Source organism: Parus major, chromosome 1A, assembly GCF_001522545.3.
Source record: "Parus major isolate Abel chromosome 1A, Parus_major1.1, whole genome shotgun sequence".
NCBI lineage: Eukaryota > Metazoa > Chordata > Aves > Passeriformes > Paridae > Parus > Parus major.
Window position 1 is genome coordinate 31,683,245 of NC_031773.1, and position 23,879 is coordinate 31,707,123.

At 41.8% G+C, this 23,879-nt stretch overlaps 2 protein-coding genes across 3 annotated transcripts in view; one reads left to right on the top strand and one right to left on the bottom strand.

The window, feature by feature from the left end:
• Positions 1 to 1,835: 1,835 nt before the first annotated feature.
• On the bottom strand, positions 1,836 to 22,137 carry GNS (glucosamine (N-acetyl)-6-sulfatase). The gene is made up of 14 exons (XM_015627371.3): positions 21,962 to 22,137; positions 21,358 to 21,417; positions 20,473 to 20,679; positions 19,303 to 19,368; positions 18,797 to 18,895; positions 16,334 to 16,501; positions 12,869 to 12,951; positions 11,493 to 11,611; positions 10,768 to 10,871; positions 10,297 to 10,398; positions 8,958 to 9,065; positions 8,180 to 8,290; positions 6,170 to 6,330; positions 1,836 to 5,388 (listed from the first exon to the last, which is right to left on the bottom strand). The coding sequence occupies exons 1-14, from the start codon at positions 22,100 to 22,102 to the stop codon at positions 5,313 to 5,315; spliced, it is 1,605 nt and encodes a 534-aa protein (XP_015482857.1). The 5' UTR covers positions 22,103 to 22,137; the 3' UTR covers positions 1,836 to 5,312.
• A 671-nt stretch (positions 22,138 to 22,808) lies between these two features.
• The window catches only part of TBC1D30 (TBC1 domain family member 30), a 47,891-nt gene continuing 46,820 nt past the window's right edge, over positions 22,809 to 23,879 (top strand). The window contains exon 1 of one of the 2 annotated variants that reach the window (XM_019006630.2): positions 22,809 to 23,409. In XM_019006630.2, coding sequence (XP_018862175.1) covers positions 23,154 to 23,409 — 256 coding nt within the window. In that variant the 5' untranslated portion in view covers positions 22,809 to 23,153. The remainder of the gene's footprint in view (positions 23,410 to 23,879) is intronic. The other variant, XM_019006631.2, reaches the window with a different exon arrangement.

Here is a 23,879-nt window from a genome sequence, read left to right on the forward strand (position 1 = left end):
AGGATTGGTCAGGTGCAGAGTGCTGCTTCAGAGCCTGGAGCAGAAGGACACTGTTTTCTAAAGCTGGGGCTTAATTGCTGCTGGTTGTTTTTTCTTTAATACCCTGCAGAGAAGCTTTTGAAGTTACTATACAATTTCAAAATACTTCAAACACTTCTGTGAGGTTTTGCCTTGTTTGAACACTTCAAAAGCAGAGGAGAACAACTAAGTATCTAGTAAAAAACGTGGTTAGTCCTGTAGTGTAAGACTTAGATGTTTTTGGTATTATTTTAAAATATCACAGCTCAAACAAAACCACAACACACTTTTTTCTTTGCTTAGGATTTTCATGTTGCAGAAGGGCTACATTCTTGGTTTGGATCAGTCATTGTAATCATTTCCTTTCATCTACTGCCCATTTCAGTTAGCTGATAATGTGGCAGAAGCCTCAGGACAAAGGTAGATCATGTGAGCTCTGCTGCTGCCATCACTGATTTTATCAAGTCTGAGAATATCCCCATGAATCTTTAGTCTCATTCTTGATGCCTTTGCTGTCAACCCCTAGGAATCTACAAAGGCATTCTTGCCAAGCAAGAGTCATGGAGCTGGCTTTTCCCTAAGACTTGCAGAGGAAAAATGAGGAAGTGGGTGATTCACTTGAGTTCTGTCAAGTTCCTCTTTATTCCTGTCTTTAGAAAATGGGTGGATTTGGGCAGCTGGAATAAGTTCAAACAACTTCAACACCTTGAGAAAGCAGATTACTTTGAGATTTGTGAGCAATTTCCATACCACAGCTTTGAATACAGTCCAGTGGATATTATCAAAATACTGACAGCTGCATCTGGAAAGCAATATATTAACACTGCCCTTTCTTTCTAATCATGGAATTCCCCTGCCCCTCCCCTTGAATGAAGTACTAAGGCTGTGTATTTCTTTTATTTAAAATAGGTGATTCCTTGAGCTTTGTAACAGCAATTCTCTTCACAAACCTGGCTTGCTCTTAGAAATTAATGGCAAGGAGATGTGGTAAGCTTCCATGACCCTGATGTCACTTGGGCTGTCAGTGATGGGAATGTCTAAGTAATACAGAGCTGCCCTTTCTTGTGGTGCTACAGTGAACTTTATAGTTTTCATAAACTGGAACATCAAAAGAAAGAAAGCAATGTTGGAGGCAGCCATTGAATACTTTTGTCTGCTTAATGGAACCTACCTCCTTGCTGAAGGAGAAATGACACTGATACCACATGGTTAAGCAGAAATACAAATAAAATGCAGAAATACATGTTTTAATAACTTGTGAAAGCCTCAAACTTAAATAGGTTAAAGGTGTACTAAGTCACCTTCTATAGAGTTCAGGAAATTTATCTAGTATTTTTAAACAGAATCATCCAAGAAATTCAGCTCTGTAACAGGGATTGAGATGAATAAGTAGCATGTATCGTATTGTTGGTCACAGTTCCCATTTTGGAAAAAGCCTCACATGGGATTTTGTGCTGCTTCTTTCCTGGGGTAGAACATATTGGTCTTAATTATGAAAAGCAGTTTCTCCACTGTGCTTTCTGTTTTCCATCTATTCAACTACACCAGTTTCCAAGGAAATGCAAGCCAAGTATAGGTTGCATTTCAATTTGTTCCCTCACCTCAGGCTTTCTTCCTGGTGCAAAGTAGTCAGGTGGTGTCCTGCTAGACAGGAATAATCTAGTAAGATTCCCTGTGGCCATATGAAGTAGCCCTTGTTAGGTAGGAGGGCAGTAAAGCAGAGGCTTTCAAGGCTTACAAAATAGGAATTCAGCCATTAGACACGTGAGACAGCTTATTCCTGTAAAAGGTTTAACTCAAGCTCAGTAACAAAGATAGGAAGTTTGATAGGCAGTTTATTTTTTTCTTTCTTCAAAAGTGCAGCAGTGAACAGGGTCCTCTGGAAGGGCACTTTCTAAACAGATGTTCAAAACAGCAAAAATATACTCACAACATGCTACAGCAAAGTATGCTCACATACAGAGAGAGTCATACAATGGAAATCCATTTTAATTGAATCACAATAAATGACAGTTGTTTCATTATGTTCAAATACTGTATTCAGCTAGATGAATCAGTCTGAAATTTAACTTGATTGAAAAGGTATTATACCTGCTTTGGGTGTGTGTTTCAATGTACATGTCCCTGCTACAGCTTCATTCCCCAGAACGAAGAAGCCCAGTTTCCTGGGCTGGGTAAGCAGGTGTTGGTTGTATTCACTTATGCTGAAGTCATGATAATGAATTTTGGTTTGCTTTAGAGTAACACAATGAAGTTATTAATTGTATTTCTCCCTGTATAGTATCTACTTTACTGGATCAGATCATTAAAAAATCACAGCTCTGCTTTTGATAATAATGATTTTTTAAAAAAGTAAAAAACATGGTCACATTTTACCTAAACTCAACTCTGTACCAGTAAGGCCCTTTATTTAAAACTCTGTACATTTAACATGAATGCCTTCCATAACAAGGTATAGATGCAGCCATGGTAAAATAACACATGAAATGGAATATCCAGAAAGACCATTTAGTTTTAAAATAACTTAGTTGGGAATTAAATCTGGGTGAGAGTCAAAGATCCTTCATAGTGGTTTTCTTAATTATCAGGGGTAAGAATTAACACTGTTCATTCGAGGCTGTAAAAACACTCAGAATTAACTGCTTTATGGCAGCAATCACAAGTGATTAACTGCTCTAACAGCAATGGAAGGCAGGCAGCTCTTGGTTCCTGTTCTTTCTGAAGTCTATCAAAAGTGGAAGCAAATCAAATATTCTTCTGAACCACTAAATAAGGACTGACTACTTTAATTCTGAATTTCAGTTTAATACAACATTTACTACCTATGCCAGATTTCAGGTATAGTGTGGTTCAGTGAGTGTGTTAAATGTGAGCCTTGTTAAAAAATGCTTTACAAGTATGTGCAGACAGCGAGAGTATTAATTTGGGAAAAATATCAGGTCACTCATACTGAATAATCTGCATCAATTCTGTCAACTTTGATATTACTAATTAGGCAAAACAGATCATTCAAAAGAAAATGTCCTTGTCAGGCTTTAAAATCACTTAAAGAAACTAAGAAATGTATTAGAATTACATTTCTGTACCCATAACAAAGTTCTTTTTTCTAATAAAGGAGCAACAGCATACACATTACTTGCACTGAAACTTAAGCAAAAACTTGATGTACAACCCAGATTTGATAGGACTGATGAGGGTTTAATGTGCAGCTGTCAATGTATTTCACACTAGCCTCCACACAGCTACCAAAATGAAGTTTAAACAAAGCACAGGTTTAAATTGCTAGAATTCTCCAAGCAAAACACTACCTACATGAGCTCACTGTGTAAGAAAAACTTTGAGAGCATGAAGACAACTTTGGTTTGATTTCTAGAGACAAAACAGTGTATAAAGGATACTGATGGCCAATACTAAAGCTTGAGAAACAAAAAGCAGGATAAAGCTACAATTGTAGTTGAGGAAAAAAAAGTCCTGAGTTTTTGGAAGCATGTAAGAAGTCTGAATATCCAAAACCCTCGGCATTTACACAGCTCCCTCAGGTGAAAAGTTACCTTTCAAGCTATTTTTCTTCTTCCAAATATTTGGTCACTTCTGAGAGATTTGGAACAAATCAGTTCTATAAAAATCTAACCTGTAGACCACCACACAAGTTTGCAACTCTAAGCTACATGAAGGACAATTTCTGTGCCTCAGAATTAAAAGCCAAGAAAGTTCAATTTACTTTGTTATAGCATTGCTTGTATCCAGGTGCTGGATCTGCACACTGGGGTATGCACCTTCACAATATTAAGTCCAATACCTCGTTGCCTATTTAATGATTAGCTGAAATAATCATGCTCTCTACTGGGGTAAGAGACGTGGAATAACTGAAAACAAAATAGTTTTGCTACAGTTTGTTTGACAAGGGAATGATTATCATGCCTGAAAACAAAGTTGATTTGCCCACAAGTAGCAGAAAACTTGTCTTGCAGAAGATCCGTAATTCAGTGTTTCCAGATGGTGTTTTGCCAGTGAATCTATACAGAAGTTACATGGTAATGCAAGTTTGTGTGTTTTTCAAGATCAGAAAGATACTCAAGTTTGGGTGTACACAATGGCTGCATTTCAGATAAGCCTAATCAGAAGGTTGAAAAGATATCACCCTTTTGGAGGGAAATAAGTGACTTCTGACATGCAGACCTTTGGTGTGAAGGCCACTTTTTGCAGGTTCCAAGTAGTTAGGTCTCAACCAAAAAGCAACACTATGAAGCATTTAAACTGCCTAAAATAGCTCGCAGCCTAATGTCTAGTGAGCAATGATTCTATGATTTATTTTTACCTAGTTTGCTTTCAAAATAATTTACCTTCAAGAATCTAATCAACATAAGAAGTTAGACAATTCAAGACATTTGGAGGTTAGAGACAGATCACCTCTACCGTGGTGCCCTGGTTGTTGTATTTTGTTTATTTTAGTATTACTTCTGTTTGTGTATTAAAAACAGACTTAAGAGTTAGCTCAAAGCACAGGCACACTTACTTGAACACGTTAGTCTCAACAGTCTCTTAACTCACTAGGAAGTCAGTCTAAAACCCAAAGAGGTTTTTCAGTAGTACATAGTAAGCCAGCCCAGCATTTCAAACCAGGAGGAGGTTGAAATTACATTCTTGTTTGCAAGCTACCGACGCTGTCCTACAAAATTCATTGGTCTCATCTAAAGTGGTCTCACTGAAAGAGACTATTTAGCAGATGGATTTTAATTCTGCACAAGACACTTGCTAGTCAGATCCTACACTTTTGGCTACTGCCCTCCTACTCTCTCCTAGAGATAGTTTGCTATTGTCCTTAACAGCCTGGAGCTCAATACAGGAAACCTATAATTAAGCATAGTTTTTAAGAAGGTCTGTGACACCGAATATGGGTGAGCATTACTGTGTAATAGCACCTGCCTATCTAACCTGACTCAAATACACATTTCTTTATTTTTTAGAACAAAATAAACTGTTCAGATTCATAGGCATAGGTTCACCTTTGTGCCTGTGATATGAAAAGGTACTTGAAAGACAAAGGTGGTAATCAACGATCTGAGCAAGACAGATTAGCTGTGTCTAACAATTTACAGTTAGAATTCAGCTGTAAAATATATATATTGCACAAGGCAACCAGCTAAAGACAAGGGGTTTCCTTCCAAACAGGGTTTGAAAAGCCCATTAGAAGTCTTCCAGCTGTCATCAGCTAAAGTTAACAGAGACAGACCTGCTGCAGTCACTGGAGAAACTGGTCAGTAGGAGCCCATTGCAAAAGGCTCTCAAGGGTCTTACAAGAACTGTGCAGAAAACCTTCGAGCCCGTAGGCCGTGATTGCTGAACATGAGCCGTGGGTCAAACCTGTACCTGGAGAGAGGAACAGAGTCAGTGTGAGCTGCTTGGATTGCAGTCACCAGCACTTCTAGAGACAGCTTTGTGCTAGAAGAGCTCTGGTACAAGGCTACATGAGAAGCTGCTTTCTCAGCAGTATGCAGCAGTGACAATTTCTATTACAACAGATAAAATATAACAACACGCAACCAAAAAGTTGGGTCTCCAGAGAAATAAATCCTAGCATATATAACATCAAGCATTCAGGAGCTACATTTTAACAGAAAGTATTGTTGTCCCAAATGACAAACTTACACTTTATGGACACTATAAGGACATTTTTAATACTGCTTTAAAAAGCTTTAGTATAAATAATTAGTGACTGAGTTTTGAGGCACAAAGTGCTGTTTACTTCCAACAGCTAACACAGACAGCTCAGGTCCTGCAGGAAACGTTCTTGCAAACAGCATCTCCAGGAACAATCAGAGCTAGTACTTGGAAAATGCCTGCCTGTAGAAACCAGCAGAGCTTTTCCTGGTTTACTGGCAAACCTGAGGTTAGTCTCTTGCCTACTCAGAATAGCTGAAGCGTACAGCCAAAAATGTCTGACAACATTAACAACATTAAAGTACTAAAGTACCATAAAAGCTATGCATGGTAAATTAAAATATAGATTAACAGAACAATCAAGAAAACATCTCTTTAAAAAAAAAGCAGTGTGTATGACAATAATGTACCACAAATATCCTCTATAAAAGCCAAATTTTAAAAAGATATATTTAAAAGTGTTACAATAATGAAGTGGATCAGTGTTTACCCGGGATCGAAGACACCTGGTGTACGGCATGTTGCTCCTGAGCAGGACTGCAGCATCATCAGTCGATAGTTCATCTTTTCTAGAATTTCTTGATCAATTGTTTTAGCAATGTTATTGATCTGGTGTGGATCTGCAGTCAAGTTATACACTTCCACAAACACCTGTAGAAAAAAGTTCCTGCACTGAATTAAGTCCTGAATGCTAATTAACAGTCATACTATTTGAGAAGCATGCTTTATGGCAGCACATAGTCTCAGATGTTACTTTGAATTCCACTGCAGCAGCCCCACATGATAAGCTGTGTTCAGCCATGCAGCTTCCTGGTCAAAGACAGGACAGTGTGCAAGCAAAGCAAAGTTCTGCAGTACCACAATTTTGTTGGAAAAGTTTTTACTTTCAACCTAAAGTAATCACCTGCCACTGCAGATTCTTTTCTAACACTTGTCTTATGACTGAGAGACCACAGTAAGAGGCCTTGCCTAAGCTGGCAGTCTTTTCTCTAATGGATCTCAAGATAACAATTTCATGACCATCACATCAACTTTCTATACTCATCAGATACTTATAGCTGTCCGACTTAGGTGTCTTGACTTCTTCACATACAAAATATGCCGAATACAAGTATGCTACAGCCTCAAACAGAAAAAGCTTAACCTATGTGCATGCACTTTGAGATTTGTCTGGAGGATTTTAGGGCAGATTTGTTTTTTGGTACATTATATCTCCAGATGCTTCTGTGGGACAAACACTGGTCAATAGTATCTCAAGAATTTAGCTGTGGTTTTGTCTTTGACAGAGTAGGAGGCCTGACTGCAGATGATACTGATAAAAACTGGCTGAGTTGTGTCTAACTTTGATAAGGACATATCTGGACAGACTTTGGCCTTTTTCTTACAAGGTTCACTGCAAGGTTATAGACACCACATTGTTGCACCTTCCCCATCCATACTGTTGGTTTTATTTTAGCTAGCTCAGGTAAGCAGAGACCCAAAAATGTTAATGCTACAGCCATACCTTCTTAGTAGAAAAATCCCAAAGTGACATGATGAACATTATTGAGTCAACTTTGGAGTCTACTTTTACAAAGAAATCCACAAGACTTTTCTAACTTGATCATAATTTGACAGAAAGGGGAAAACCAAAGTGCAGGGTCTGCTAATTGTTATTTTTGTTTCCTGAACAGACTTTCATACTATCTAGCTGCAAAAACATCTTGTGAGATTTCCTCACCTGGCTTAAGTAGTTCAACATAGACTGCCATACATGTTGTGTGGTGCATGTTGCTGGGCATACCTGCTGTTCATGTAGTGCCTGCACAGTTGCTGACAGCACAGCTTGTTAGATCTGTGCCTCAAACCCCACATCCTTGTTGGAGCAGCTGTGTGCAAACAAGCACAGCTAAAGATCAGCCCCGTGACACACCACCTTTTGCGTGTACAGCACGTGCTCTCCTAGTGAGACCTGAGCAGCCTCTGAAGGGGGGAACGTTATGTTCCTTATACCCAAACAACTCTAGATAAGGTCAGAGACCTTTCTCACAGTTCAAACTTCACTGCTATTTTTGCCAGACAAACAAGCAAATAATAGAAGAAATTATTAGCCTGGAATTTCAGGTCTTCCTAAGTAAAGGAGTTGAACACTGTGCCTCTGCAGTGTTTATATGTTGTAAGGTAATACTTGTTCAAAAGAGACCACCACATGGAATTATGCTAAGAGAGAACTGCAACCAGTACAGCACAGCTCCCTGTGAGGCTGTTAGGTGATACCACATGGTAACAATCATAGTTTAGGCCTCACTCCCCTCCCACACCCTTTATTTTTCCTTCTTCCCAGAACCCCACTGCAGTTTTGGTCAAACATTCTCAATAGGCGGTAAGTACGTCACTGTTTATCCTGCAAGCAATACCGGTCTGCTTTTCAGAGTACTTCATGGGAACCTTGAGAGCTGATAAGGGTGCAGACAGACACACAGTTGTGCACAGCTGACATCTGCTAGTCAGACAGACTTACCTCCCGGTCATCAAATTCACAGTACTGCAGATCCCAGGAAGCTGACAGTGTCCTTACACAAGCATACGTGTTATTATAGGAATCTTCACAGACACAGTCTGGGAAGCAGTGCTGTGAAGCAAGCAGCAAACAAAAACTTCAGGGCAGGAGATGAACTTTTCCTAGAGTCTGTACCAGCTCATGCTAACTGCAGCTAACAGATGAACATGCAGATCTTAAATTAAGACATGCAAGTTTCCATTGGGGATTTTATGCAAAAACTCAGTGTTGTTATTAAACTCACCATGATGAAGTGCATTTTGTCTGGGAAGCAAATGTACGTACACAGAAGAGAACAGCACAACACACTACTACTAAAGACAGCACCAATGGGATGCTTTGCTTTAGGAAAGCAAAGCAAACCTGCTTAAATTTAGAGTAGCTAGTGACTTAATAATCACAGACAAGAATTGTGCAATAAGGTTACTGAAAGTTTAGAAAGAACATTATGTCACTGCCACACACTTGGCTTAAGCCCACACCTTCCTGCACCAGTCTCCAGCCCTGAGGCTCCATAGATTCCCACTGAAAGGGTTTTTATGATCTCTCTGGTCATATGGACAGGCCAGTTCCACATGGCTGGACATCTTCCAATTATCAGATTCTGTACAGGACCTACAGAGCTGGCTCCTACTTACCAACATACTGGGAGCATACATACAGAACCAGGCTAGCCCACACAGCAAACAGGTTAATTCAGCAGCTATCTCCTGATATTAACAGATTTTGTCTTACTTACTGTGACTCCAGGTCCTAGGCCAGGACAGGTAGGATCACTGCCATTGAATCCTTCTCCTTGGTACTCCACCAAGAAGTCTGATCTCCACGTAACATTTTTGTCTCCTTTCTACAAGAAGTTAATGCAACTTAGTATCTACTGTACTGTGAATACTATGAAATAGAAATACTGTGAAATAAAAAAAAACGTCCTTGCTTGGAATAACAGTAACACTGCCCACTGCTCACTAGGCAGTATCAGTCTTAAATAAGGTCTTCTTTAAGACGGTCTTGTGTAACTAGAAGACACGGATTAAACTCCAAAAATATTAGCACACCTTCCTGTGAAGGTTTAAAATACTATCTTCAATTTGTAAAGGATCACACAGCAAGACCAAGTAGGAGCCACATGGCCAGATACTACTATCCTACAGATAAAATCCATGTAAACAAGGCTGTTTCCCTTTGATTTGTATCACATTACCACAACAGATGGAAAAAGATATACCCTTGGCAAAAAACCAACCAAACAAAAAAAGAAACCGCTTTAAGAAACAGCTAGGTTTTAAGCTGGTCTATTTGTAGCTGCATTTTAAAAGTCAGAGGAAGATGGCAGTTTACAGTTCATACATAGCACCACCACAGGCATATGCAGCAAAACAATGAATTTCAAATTTGATTCCACCAGAGTTTAAAATGGGTGCCTTTTACCTGCTCCTGTCTAAAGAACAGCTTAAGGTTTGGATACAAGGTTTTAAGAGCAAAGAACCATTTTAAGTCTGGATGATCTTTCCAAGCTTACTTTCCAAGTAAGCTGCCTTCAATTTATAGACTAAATTTAATTAAAACTAAACAGATCACCTGCAAGCAGCTTTATTTAAATAGGCTTCTGCTCACCTATTAGAAAGGTCAAGTTTACTTTATAAAACCACACGCACTCTTCTAGAGTTTGGCAGGAAACACTGGTTTTACTGAAAATGGAGTCAAACCAAAGATTTAATAAGAACAGCCTGCTTTTCTCCTATTCCTATGCTGAGAAATGCTATGGAAAAGGGGAAAGAGAATGCAAGGTGGAAATAAAATACAAGCTTTAAAGCAGCAATTATTACAAATGTGAGAACTATCCAAAGGATGACATGGCTTTCTTTTATAACATGACCATGAAGTTTTAATGCTTGTGAAAATACATCTGCATTTAAACATATCTACTTTTTCACTCAGCTATGAGCATCCCACATGAAAACAACATCAAAGGAAGAATCTGGGTTATGAGTGAATCTAATCTATCAAAGGAAGTAACACTGACTTTGAAGAATTACCCCTGCAAGCATCATTTGGTTACTATCCCTGTCCCTACTTACCAACAGTGGCAACAATGACATTCCATCCATCTGGGTCTTATTCAAGTCATATCCCGCAATATCCAGAATAGTAGGACCCAAATCAATATTTGCAACAAGCATCTGCAGGATAAGAAGAACTTAACTTCAGAACTTCAAAACCTATTTTAAATACTTATATTTGCAGGTGCATCTAAACACTACCTAAGTTTCATGTTTATGGGCTAATGGACCCTGTAACATCGAAAAGCTATGGTAGGGAATTTGCAAAGTGAGTTCAAAATTAATTTGCTTTTGTGGCCTGCAATGGCTTAATTTGATTCAAGCAGAAACAGCCAGCTTTTTATAATGAGGTCTTTGCCCTTTCTGCCACTCTGTGTTATTTCATCTAATGTACACATATATATGCAGGGAAAAAAATTAGTAGCTAAAGTGGTAACTGTGAAACAACATTAAAAATAAATCTGTACTGGGATTTTACTTCTTTCTTACCTTGTTTGTCTGATTTGGTTTTATCCCTGGTCCTCGAACTAGCAATGGAACTTTGATATCAAACTCATAGAGCTGCCGTTTGTCTATTGGCAAAGAAAATTGGCCTAAACAAGAGAAGATGGGAAAAGTTAAATGGCTTCTTGTTAAAATTATCAGCCTTGTGTTACCATAAAGGGGTTTGGGTTGGAAGGGACCTTTATAAAGATCATCTAGTTCCACCCTCTCTGTTATGGGCACGTAATTGTCACCAGTTCATTTCTGAAGAAGAGAGGTTCTTAACCTGAACCATATTAACAAATTGGAGGACAGAAGAAGTAACTTCAAAGTATAATCTGTATCTTACAAAGTTTAACAGCTTAGATAGTGCACTTTTAGTTGTACATGATAGAGATGGGTCTTTGACAGATTTTTACTACCTAACCCTCTTATACCAACTCTTCCTATAGAACACAGAGACCCTTCCTTTATTTCTGCCCTAATTTTATACATACCAGGATACACCGTTAGAAATTAATGCTGAAAACCATAACCAAACAAAAAAATAGCTATAAAATCCCAAACACCCCACACTGTGACTCCAGATTGTTTTGCAATTCAAATCAGTATTTCTCATATCTGTAGTTTCCCACAGCTGCTGTTCCCATTTTCTGGAGTGGTCATGAGGGCGAAAGGTTATGCAATTCCTGGATCTTCAACAAATAAGCAGTAAGCAGTGAAAATTTTACCGGTGTGGAAGCCATTGTCTGATGTGTAGAAGATGTACGTGTTGTCTAACTCTCCATTCACTTCCAACTTCTTCACTAGTTTCTCTATCAGGTCATCAACTGAGAGCAGAGTTTGCCACCTATACAGAAACAAAGTACTTTACTTTTGAGTGTGAAAAACTTGGAATGACCCTGACTGCAAGTAGGGCGTTCATATCCTGCTTCCAGTTAGAGGTATATGCACCGTAAATTAATTATTTTGCTTACAAATTCTGAAAACAAACTTCATAGAGTACTACACTTTTTTTTAAGGCTGCAATTAAAGATAGAACTAGACTGTTTGTCCTCAGTTCTTGCTGATTTCTGTAGTGTCTGCGAAAGACATCAAAATGCTGATTACTTCTTATCTGGACACAGTGAAGACCAACCTTGAAGCATCACAGTGACAAAGAGTCAACTATCTCCTGCAAGCTCACTTGTTATTAGTTCTTTATACGTAATTTAATATTAAAATGCAAAACAACCACGAATTTAGTTGTCTTTATGGGACCCTTTCTGCTTGAAAACTGTAATGTCAGGATCCATTATTTCAGTGTATCTAAAGCCTTTGACAGCTACAAGTTCTTTTCTTTGTCATGAGGTTTGCTGTTGAGAAAAGTGACTGCTTCCACTACCTTTTACAGACTAATATCATGCTGAATTAACTACAGCTATTCAATTCTTGGATTCTGGTCTCTTGGCTTAAAATTTCTTAGCATAATTTTACCTTTGTGTTTTATAAAACAAAAACCTGAAAAATCTTGGGTTTCCATCTCCAAAGTGATAAGATAATATCGCCTGGTAACTGCTCAAAATGAAGATCAACACTTAAGGTAATGTTTGTTTCAAAACTTTAAAAGAAAGTACATCTGCAGTGTAAATAATTACACTTGCACTCTATTAAAGGGAACAAGTCATGTCTGCACATTATTCCCCATATCCCCTTTATAAAAAGGAATCTAGCACCTCCCCTGGCTAGTCAGCATTCCCATGTACAGACCTGGAGACAAGATTAATAAATCAGAGTAGCCAGCTGACAGAAACTGGAATTAAGTGAAATAGAAGGTAAGGCCATTATTTTTATAAAAACCTGTTATGCACTGAAAGAAAAGCAATAGAGAGACCAAGTGTGATTGGTCTTTTTTGTGACAAATAATGGCAGCATTTGTGAATATGGTATTTCTGAAGCCAAAGTTTATTTACAAAACGTCAACAAAGTCAGGAGGTCTTCTGAGACAGGTGCCAGAGAACTATTAGAAGCAATCTGACATTGACTGTCAGACTCAGTGCAACTTTTTTAAAAAATTCACACCTTACAAATTCTGATTAGAAAACTTAAGCAACAAAAGAATCCTTACCGCTTTCTATAAGCATCATCGAGAAATTGTATTGAAGAGTTGCTCATTGGAGTCTTTGCTTGTCGAATCAACCAGTGCTTGTTCTAAAGAAAGAAATCAACAAACTTTAGTGTATGAGAGAAACATCAGGTTTTAAGCCTTTCTTAGAACAACTACAAAAATGATTCCTGTGAAAAAGTGAGGCAATACTCTCAAACTGACCAGATTTTTGTTTTCCCTGTTGGTTCTTTTCAAAGGAGTTCAGGGAAGAAAATTGTGAAAGTATCTAGGGAAGGCTCTCTCAGAGGTAAAGGTATGACAGCCTGAGACAGATCTGAGGAAAATAATGTGAAGTGCTGAGCATCACTGTAAGACTGGACTCGGTTGTCAAAAGTGAGGTACTTTTGGGACTAATATTGGCGAGCATCCCAATAGGTTGCAAGGCAGGCAAAAGCTCCTACACTCAAAGCAATTAGAATTAGTTAAGTTATAAAGAGGTGAGTCCAAATGTCTGTAACAGTGCCACTATCAGATTCTTAGCAGACTAAGAAATCAGGGCTGGTGACTACTGAATGGAACAGAACATTACCATTTTATTTGGATTTTGACCCTGAAACAAGAACATTTCTTTAGGTGCAGCATCATGCTTCTAGATTATCCCCAACTTTCAGAAACAGACCTTTTCTTTCTTTCCTCACCTATGCCCCCAAAGTAATGGAGATGATGTAATTCATAGAGAAAGTGATACTCCCACATTGAAGGACCAGTCTGAGCTGGGTCATATGCTGTACAAATACATGGGAAGGTCTGCTGTGAACAATCTGAAGGTTAATATTAGTGGCAATCAGAACAAAGAACACAGTCATGTCAGTGCAGCTTTATGTTTTCTCATTTAGTAGGTCAGAGATGACCCACTCATCACACTCAGCTTGAGCCTGTATTTAGCTGGTCACTCCTCTGTGTAGAGCCTCTTGTTATGCAATTCCCTCCTGTCACAAGCAAATGACTGAAGGGCTCAGGCTTTAGGGACTCACAACAAAGTGACCCATATCTCCTGAAATTACTCAATTCCCCTGCTTTCTGCTCTTGACTACCAAAGGAAAGATTTTTGGCATGGAGACTTAATACTATGTCCACTTTAATTCAGCTGTATTCAGCTGTTTCTTTTATAGCAGTTGTAAACAATTCTCTGGAGAGAGACAGTCTATGTCAGCTGAGAGAGGAAAAAGTAAGGAAGTACAGCACAAATCCCATCTTCAGCTCAGCAGTTCTTCAGAGAACAAAGTAGCTGGCAACATCACTGGTGCACCAGACACCTTTCACAAGGGCTGTGCTTACGAGAGGGGCTTTGTAAGGCACAACCACACTGGGCAACTCAGGCAGGTAAGCAACCTAGTGCAGCAGAATCCTCCTCTTTGAGTATTTTGTTCTTCCTACCTTTCTCTGAAGTTTCAAAAACTTCACACAGCCCTCAAAACACCTTTGTGGATTTCAATAAACTTCACACTGACTCAAGAATTCTAAAATCTGCTTCCTTGTCATGTCTTTTTCACCACTTTCTTACAAAGCAGTCCACCAATCCTGCTGCCTCCCTAAGCTCCGTTCTTGGAGAAATTTTAGGAGATCGAGACAACATACAATGTACTGCCAGCACAATCAGAACACAGCTGAGCTCTGATTTTGCAGGAAAAACAATACATGCAAGGGAGATACCAAACACATATCTTAATCAATTTCTCTTTTAGTACAGCTTAGATAAAGCTCATCTGGACTATTAATAATTCTGCTTGGAAATGCAGACAGCTGCTGATCATTTCATACAGTTCATAGCTGAGAATCCAAAGCAGAAGTTAGACTCTGACCAATGATTTATACAAGAGCTTAATTCCCATTTTTCATGCAGAGATTCTGCCTAAATGGTTCCTCTTAGTAGCCCTTGCCCACATCAAGTATAAGAAAGTGAGGCAACATTTATTCAGGAGTCAAGACTGTACAATCCAGACAGTCAAACAAACATTACAACATCAGTGAGGGTCTTAGCCTATTTACATGTTTACTGCTACTGCAGGAATCATGCTTGCCCCAGAGAGCAGTGAAGCTCCAGAAAACACCAAAGCTCCAAGAAGACTTAGGCTTCAAGACCACAACACTGCCAGCTGCAGAAATGCACATTAGCTGTGTCTAACAAGGAAGGTAATGCTAGTCTGTTCCTCTAGTAAAACTGCTGTATCCGCAGATATTAATTGCCAAACGTGAAGTCCAGCATTTTGCTCTGTGTTATACAGACATATGCAGAGCTTTTACACCACATAAGGCAACTCCACAGTGTATATTTTGCTATCTGCTGACTTCACTGGTCAAATTACTTCTAAATCACTGTTTAAAAGCACTCTATTACAGTAATAGAGTCTTAAGACAAAATCTGGAATCTCTTTATGGAAGAAAAAAACCTAAGTCTGATTCCCACTCCCTAGTTTGAAACTTAAAAAGATTTGGCTAAAGTATTTGTTACCGCCTGCAGCCTTTTTCTGTCCTTTTAATCACGTTTTTGTATCATACTGATAAGCACATGGTCGTTTTGCAAGCTACAGTCCTCAGCTAAAAACAAGTTTCATTCTGTACAACAGGAGTCACAGTGACCTGAGGCTCCTGATAGGCATTTAGGCAATGTTATCTCAGTCTTAAGATTAGAAGCAAATCTTGAAGTGAAATAATTGAACACTGAACAGCAATGGGTTCTATAAATTACTTGAACCAAAAATACAAAACTTCTGTAACTTTTCACCAAATTAACTGCTTGTGAAGTTGACTTACTGGCAGAATAAATTGAAGCAGATCAGTATGAGCTTGACTATATCTGGCTATATTTGCTGGCAATGGAAGGCACCGCTCTGTCACAAGGATGTCTGAATTTGTAACATTAGGTTATTTTAGCGAATGAAAGGCAAGTTCTCAAAGCACTTAGTAACCCTGGGCCCTATGGCTCATGATTGCAGAGTCCTCTGATTAGTCTGACGTGCTTTCAACCTCGGGGAAGCTTTGCCACAAACTCAAGGAATGGACTGCCCCCATCCACAAGCAGATGTGTGAAGAGGAAGACAGGGATCTTCTCATTCCTCACCCAAGCCTTTGAGTAGCACATTACCTATTTGTTCCCCCGACATATTCAGAGCATTCATATGAAATTTTTAAGAGTTTCAGAAGAATCTAGAAATGGGACACAGAATTCACTTTTTATCAATCATAATTCCATTGTACTACCATATCACTTTTGCCACTATGTTGTTTTTCTTCACAAGACATTAGCATGCAAATATCTCGAAGTCACAATAAACTTATCTGACCCTGACACACACCAATTTAACATGATTGAACAACCAGCAGTCATAGTACTCGCCTATTCTAATCTAACGTGCAAGTCAGGGCAACTGCCTTCTGCTCTCACAAACTAGAATAACCTACACAGGTTCTTGCTAGTTAGCTTACCTTGCCATGAATATTAAAATTGCTGTTTCTTGGTGCACTGACATTCTGAAAGCTCTTTGTATACTGTGGAGCAGGTGTCCAAGGCGAGTGTGGTGCTGGGGTTGCGATCATCATAAAGAAGGGTTCGAAATTAGATTTGTACTCCAAGAAATCCAATGACATGTTGGCCTGTGAACAGTGTTATTGGAGAAAAGTCATGCCTCAAAGGAAAGCAGCAACTATTTGACAAATCCAAACAAGACATTCATAACTTATTTAGAGCTCAGTAATACTGTGAACATTTAAACTATTTCAAAAACTTACTGCTTGCTCATCTACAAATGTCCAGAACAGCAGCTCATGGTAAAAATAAACCCAAGTGCTCATGTTAAATAAGTAATTTTTCCCACGTCTTCAAATGACTTTCTACTTCAGACTCTTGCATAAATTAGACCTCAAAAGCTCATCAGAAGTTTGTGCCTGTTTCAAAAAATCCACCTATACTCTGGCTTAATCGAGTAAAATCAGAGCTTTCTTAACAGTCTAAGTCTGAGACTTTAAGATGCCATCTCCCATCTGACAGATCCCAGCTTAAGGGCTTCAACTTTCTTCAGAAATAACAGTAGTTCCGAAAAAAACAAATTCAGCCCTGCTGTTTATAGCCTATGCTCATTCTACAGCAAGCTGCAAGATTACAAAGGGTGAAGACAGGTCTGGAGAAGAACAATGCCAAAATGCACTCACTCACACCACTGTACTTTCATTTTCATTTCATTTTCATTTCAAGTTGCAAGTTAGAAGAAATTGTAAGTTCCATTTTCCCTTCCCCTAGGTCAGCCTTTAAAATTAAAGCTTCAAAAGTATTACTTGCAGATGAGTTCTTCAGTATTCAAATCTTGCAACATTTTTTTCCTGCCTGATTAGTATACCCCATTTTGGATATCCTTTTCTTTCTCTACACAAAAAACCAATACAGCAGGAAGTTCCCCTTCCTTCTAAATTTAGTATCTAAGCAAGTAGGGCTCAACTTCAGTTTTATGACAGCAGAGTCAAGAAAGGATAAGAACCCTTCAGAAACTCATAGCAGTAGCCAACTTTGATTTCATTAGGAGCTTAAACTGCAGTATGTGAGAAGTGCAGTAAAAAGATTCAGGTGTTTGGATGCTCAATGTCAGACTCAAGTAGCGAGGTGGCCTTAGACAAGAAAGCTTGAGGATCACATCAAGCAACGCAGGAACTTTGCATAAGCAATTTATTCCTGTGCACTACCCAGCAAATGAATTAAACACTGTCTCTGAAATGCTGAGTACATGTTTGGTAACTACAGGAAAAAAGTAGAATGCAACACACTGAAAATCATGATACATTGCTGTATCAATAGGTAACACACCACAAATAAGCAGTTTATGCAACAATGACCTGTTGGGCAAAATGCTTACGAGCTGCTGAAGGATCAAAAAACCCCAGTACAATGCCAGTAATAGGATAGTCTCACTTCTGGCTTATCAATTCCAATCTAGCTTTAGACGATGTAAATCTAAATTTAATCAGACAGCTGTTCAGTACCCTAAGAAACATCAATCAGTGCTGTTTCTAGTGAGCAGCTGTCTGTGTTTGAGCACCCAGTGGAACTAAACTCCTCAGGGTTCTCCATGAAACACTACAAGACTGCATGAGGAGACATTTCTAGAGAAGAATTTTTGTGAGTGCTAACCTATACGCTGTAACACAGCACCAACCCATACATTGTACCAGCACCTCAAATTACAACCCCAGCTTGGCACCCCAGACGGGGGGACATTTCCCCCTTGCCCACTGCCCCTGCTACCTGCCAAACAGGGCCTTAAGAGAGCTAAAGCAACTCTTCCAACCTTCCTTAAAGTATCTGCCATTTTTACCTCTCTTTATTTTATGCAGCTAAAGAGGCTAAAATCTTCTCGGATCAGCTAGCTACACACTGCCCTCATATACTATCAAGGAATGGTTAGGCTTTCATATTTACAAGTTATCAGACTGATCGAGTTATAGACTACAAGATACCAACACATCATAATACGTAAGAAACAAAACATGGTGTGAAGTTTATTTTTACATGCTTCCTACTGAAATCTTGGCCCAGTTAATCTGTTACAGAAGTTGCATATTATAATGAAACACATCCTTGATTGAAGTAATTTAAATCTCTGCCTACCTGTTCCTCCTGCAGCACAGCAGTCAGTATTAACTCCTCAGTGAGGCTACTGGCTAGCAAATGGCCAGCTGGAATGCCTTTCCTTTCCACAGCTCAAACATAAACCTGTCATTTCTAAATATACTCAGAGTCTTGCTTTGCAGATAAACGCCCACCCACCCTCACAACAGTACAAGTGTCCATTTGTGAACTAATACAGCCTAACAAGTTATCTCACCCTTTCCCAAGTCCCCAGCACAAGGCACTATCTGATCATAAGCAGCTTCTGTACCATGAAGTGCAAAATTTCTTACCAGGACATCTGTCAGATAATCTACACTGTAGTTCTCGCCATGCCTTCGCGCTTTGCCATTTACCGAGAGAGTATAGTTGTAGTACTTTGAATTTTTCTCCTGTGAAAAAGGGACACAATATACTTATGCAAAGCAACATATACATTGATTACTTGAAATAATCCAAATTATTTGTCTCCAAGCATTTGCCTAATAGGTTATGAGCATTTGCCACAGGGATACTGCAAAAATTCTCAGAAGTGGTCTCCATCAGCAAAACTGGTTTTAGTGCTATCTCACAGTTCTTTGGCTGTATAAATTGTTTTATTTTCTCCAGGCACTCAGTAGGAGTAGCCCTTGTAAAAGCCATAGATACAACTGAGGAAAAAGGGGAAGAAAATTTGCATTAAATCATTAGATGCTCTTTTCCTGCTCTTTCATGACCAGCAAAGTTAGAACACGAGTTGGATTATAAAGCAATCACAATAAAGTTGTTAAAAAAAAAAGAAAAAAGAAAAGTCACATACCAAAGCATACCAAAAACTCCATCCAGGAGGGACATGACCTACTCCCCCTGCATCCTCTGCTCCATACTGAAAAAAGAGAGATCATGACTCACAGTTTCAGTTATGATGAATCAAAGCTAGACATTATGTTTCATATTCATGTGCTTTATTCAACACTGCTCAGAAACCATGTTAAGCCAAATTCAATTTCAGAAAACCACATATATATATATATGCATATAAAAACCCATGTAGGGCCCGTTAAAGAAACCAGGGTACAATAACTAGACAGTAACTGAAAGCTTAGCAACCATCAATAGAATTTCAATATTATTCCCTGCTCCATTCTGTGTGTGAAAATATGCAGAGATTCTGGAGAACATAGTGTACATCATCAAATAACAAATATTGACCAAAACATCCATGTGACACGACACTTGCAGGCTTCATGATAACAATTCACAAGATACTAAAGAGAATTTCACACAGACCAACAGCTTCCTTCATCCTCCCCCAACAGGGGTAGGAACTTCAAGTAATGCTAGCCTCTTGCCACCTCACTGCCAAATAATCTACAACAACTAGCCTTTAAGACAGCAAAATAGGGAAAGTAGCTGCTGAGTCAGTGCCAAATTCAAAACAGAGGGTGCCTTAGAGCAACACAATGGGTTTTCTCAGGGCAGCCCTCTCCCATCTACATGGCTTGCCTAACTGCAGGCATGAGACTCTGCTGAGTCAAGGGATGCTCAGAGGAAAGCCAGCTGAGTTTCCCTTCCCCTTGCTGCCTCAGTAACATCAGCAGACACAAACTCGTGTCTGGCTATGAAAATTCACCTTCCATTGTTTAATTATACCACTGTTTTCCACCGTGAGATGCAAAGGAAACATGCTATTAAGAATCCTGTAGCACATTTACCTCCTAATCCAATTCTACCACACAAGAGGAACACCCAGCCTGCAGCTTTCAGTGCTGATTTTTACATCTTACTATGAACTAGTAGAAATTGTAACCTAGCTTAAAAGACAAAAATATAAACCACACATATACAGGTGACTCGATAATAAAGCATTGGGTAACTGCTGTAGAAGAGCATTGAAAATATCTGTCCTCCAGATAAATTTGCCTCAGTGGACACCTAACTGTTCAAACAAACCACAAAAAAAATAAAATAAATAAAGGACAAGAAATACCTCATTTAAATACTTTCCAGCAAAGAACGTTTGATAACCACACATAGCTTTGAGCAGCGCTGGGAATGTGTATGGTTCTTGAATCTTCTGCCATAACTTGCTGCTACAGTTCCCTTCCAGGGTGTTATTGACAACATGATGATTATGTGGATATTTTCCTGTTAAAATGCTAGCTCGACTGGGACAGCAAAGAGCACTGGGGACATACTGAAAAAACAGAATGAGGAGATTTAAGACTGGGATAGTAACACCATTTTATGTCAAAATTTATAGTTTTCAAATATCAGCTAACAGGTTGATTAATATGTTCACCAGCAGTAAAACCTACTTCCTTCCGGACACCCAGAATTATATCCCAAATATTTTCACTAGTGAAAAGCTGCTCATGAAGCCACTTTCAGGTCTCTGCAGCATATGTCCTTCAACTTCTCTCCACCATACTGGACACGGTTTTTAGATGGGGCAAAAACCCACTAAATACTGTTTGATCATTGACTCTGTTGTTTTAGCCACGGAGATACAGCAGAAAATGAAAAGAGTGAAGTGACTTTTCATTGTGCATGAAGCTGATGAAAGTTTTGAGCAGCTTTTGATACTTCTCAGTTTGCAATAGGAATATTCAGACTACGCAGTTTTAGCATACAGATTAAGGAAGTGAGCATAAGTGCTTTCAGAAAGTGAAACTTCACAGATTTCGAACATGACCTTAAATTACATTAATTTTGAAACCTAAAAGTAGGTAGCAATTGAATTTTAAAAACCCCACATCCATACCTACAGGTTTCACAAAACTGAGACAAGTTTTTGAGATCTCACGTGACATACAATACAAAATACATAAATGCACACATCTCAGAAGTTCAGAGCATTAACGCAAACACTTACTGCGTTTACAAAGGTTATTCCCATCTGGGCAATGAGAGCGTTAGTCTTCTTTAGGGGGGTCTGAAAGGAAAGCACCAGAGGGGCATCAGCTAAAAATGCAAGGATTCCAGGTAGAGCCGGGGACTTGAAGCGGTGTAACTGGAAGAAGGCCCAACACCACCTCGGCAAGACACTCACGAGTGCCCTTCCCGTATCGCTAGGGCCTGGCGGGGCCACAGCGATTGCACAAGCCGGCCCAAGAGAGCACAAGTGCGGTGAGTTTCCAGAGGTATCTGCAGCGGCAGAGGCTGCTCTAGAGAGGCCCCAGCAGTGGCCCCGGCCCCCCCGAGCCCCGCCGGCCCCGCAGAGCGGCTCATCCCACCCGCGGAAGCCCCACCGCCACGCTCCTTTCGCGGGGCTGCTTGGCCTGAGGCCGCAGTGAGACCCTGCCCGGCTGCAAGCTGGGCCCAGCGCGACGACCCCCACGGCCGGAGAGACCCCGACCCGACACCGCGCCCGCCGAGCTCGGTTTCGGCGTCTGACAGCCAGGTACGCGACCTGGCGGGCGGCGAAGCCCCCCCCGGCCGCGCCGCCGCCAGCCCCGCGCCCCCCGCCACAGGGTTACCATGCCGCCCAGGCAGACGTCCTGGTCATCGGTGAGGATAAGCACCACGTTGGGCCTCCGCGCCTGCCGGACCGCCCGCGCCGGGCTGAGCAGCAGCAGCGCGGCCAGCGGCAGCGCCCGGAGCAGCGCGGACGGGGACATGGCGGGGCCGCCACAGGCGCGGAGCGGCCGCGGAACCGGAGCAGCAGCGCGCGGGCCCGCCCCGCCCCCGGCATATGACCCGCCAGCGGGGGGTGGAGTCACGTGGCCCGGGTGGCAGCCGCGGCCCCGCCCCAGGCCCCGCCCCCGCCCATGGCTGCGCGCGGAGGCGCTTCCCAAGCGTGACCTGCGCGCTCCGCTCCTGAGGGGTGGGTAAACATCCACGGGAGGCGTGCCGAAAGGATGGAGCCAGCTCTTCTCCGTAGAAGAATGGTCATCCCAACCAAGCAACAGGGCAAGAGACAACGGACAGAGACTGATGTACAGGAAGTTCCACCTGAACATGAGGAAGAGCTTCTTTACTGTGCTGGTGACTGACCACTGGAACAGGCTGCCCCCAGAGGGTGTGGAGCCTTCCTCACTGCAGATATTCAAGAACTGTCTGGACGCTGTCCTGTGCAATGTGCTCTGGGATGTGCCTGAGCAGGGAGGTTGTAACACTCAACCTTACCCATTTTGTGATTTTGTCGATTCCCGACCCGAATTAATCGCGGCTGTTACGCGTGTGGCCGGGCCTCCCTGCAGCGCCATCGGTGCCGCAGCCAGAGCCCAGGCGCCCGCGGTTCTGGCGGCCGTGCGGAGCCCGCCACCCGCTCCGGCTTGCAGGCGGTGTCACGGGCACCGGCCACAGCATAGGTACTGAATTGCTGGCAAATCCGGGCCGCCCCTCCAGCGGGGCAGCAGGAGCGGGACGGCCGGCAGTCAGGACGGTGGTGACCTCCGTGACAGCCGCACAGTGCACGGGTACCGCGTCCGGTGTCACCGCTCCCGGTGTCACCGCCTCGAGGCGGAGCGAGGCCCTCACCCCCCCGCCCCTCGGCAGGTGCAGCGCCCCCGCCCCGGCCTCTACCACGGTGCGCGGGGAGGGAGCGGAGCCGGGCGCGGCGTTCCTGCCCGGCCTCTCCCGTCCGCTTCCCTTTCCCCTGGCCGCCCCACCCCGGCGTGTGACCGTGGAACGGGCCCAGCACGGAACCCGGCGGCGGTGGCACGGAAGATGGATGCGGCGGAGGCCGGCGCGGGCGGCAGGGCGGGCAGCAGCGCCGACAGCCTGGCCGAGGAGGAGGAGGAGGACGAGGACGAGGCGGGTCCCGGTAGCGGCCGGTCCAGCCGCACCTCGTCGCTGGTGAGCGGGCTGCTCACCGAGCTGTACAGCGCCGCCGAGGCGGCCGCCCCTTCGGGCAGCGCCCGCTCCCGCGCCCTCCGGGAGCTGCAGCAGCGGCCGAGCCAGGTCAAGTACCTGCGGCTGAAAGGTACAGCCCGCCCCGCCTGCCTGCCCTTGCCGCCGCCGGGCCCGCAGCTGCCCCTGCCGCCTCGCTTTTCCGCTGTGCGTGCAAGGGAGCCCTGGCCGAAGGTGCCCTCCGTGCCTGCGCGCACGTGTCTGTGTGTGTATGTGTCCATATCCAGGCTTTCTGCATGGCCGTGCCTCCCAGAAGCTTCCCACGAGCTATTAGCTGAGAGCACCTGCAGACTAGGGCCTCCTGTGCTGTTCTCCCCTCTTTTGTTTCTTTTGTGCCATAGGAGCCGAATTAGGCTTCTCTGCTACTAGTTTCTGTAACAGACTGCCTAAGCTTTTGTGTTTCTGCGAGTTTGGTGCTTTTCCTCACAGTAATGAATAAATGTCCAGTTTTTCTTTCTTTTTCTTTCTTTTTCTTTCTTTTTCTTTCTTTTTCTTTCTTTTTCTTTCTTTTTCTTTCTTTTTCTTTCTTTTTCTTTCTTTTTC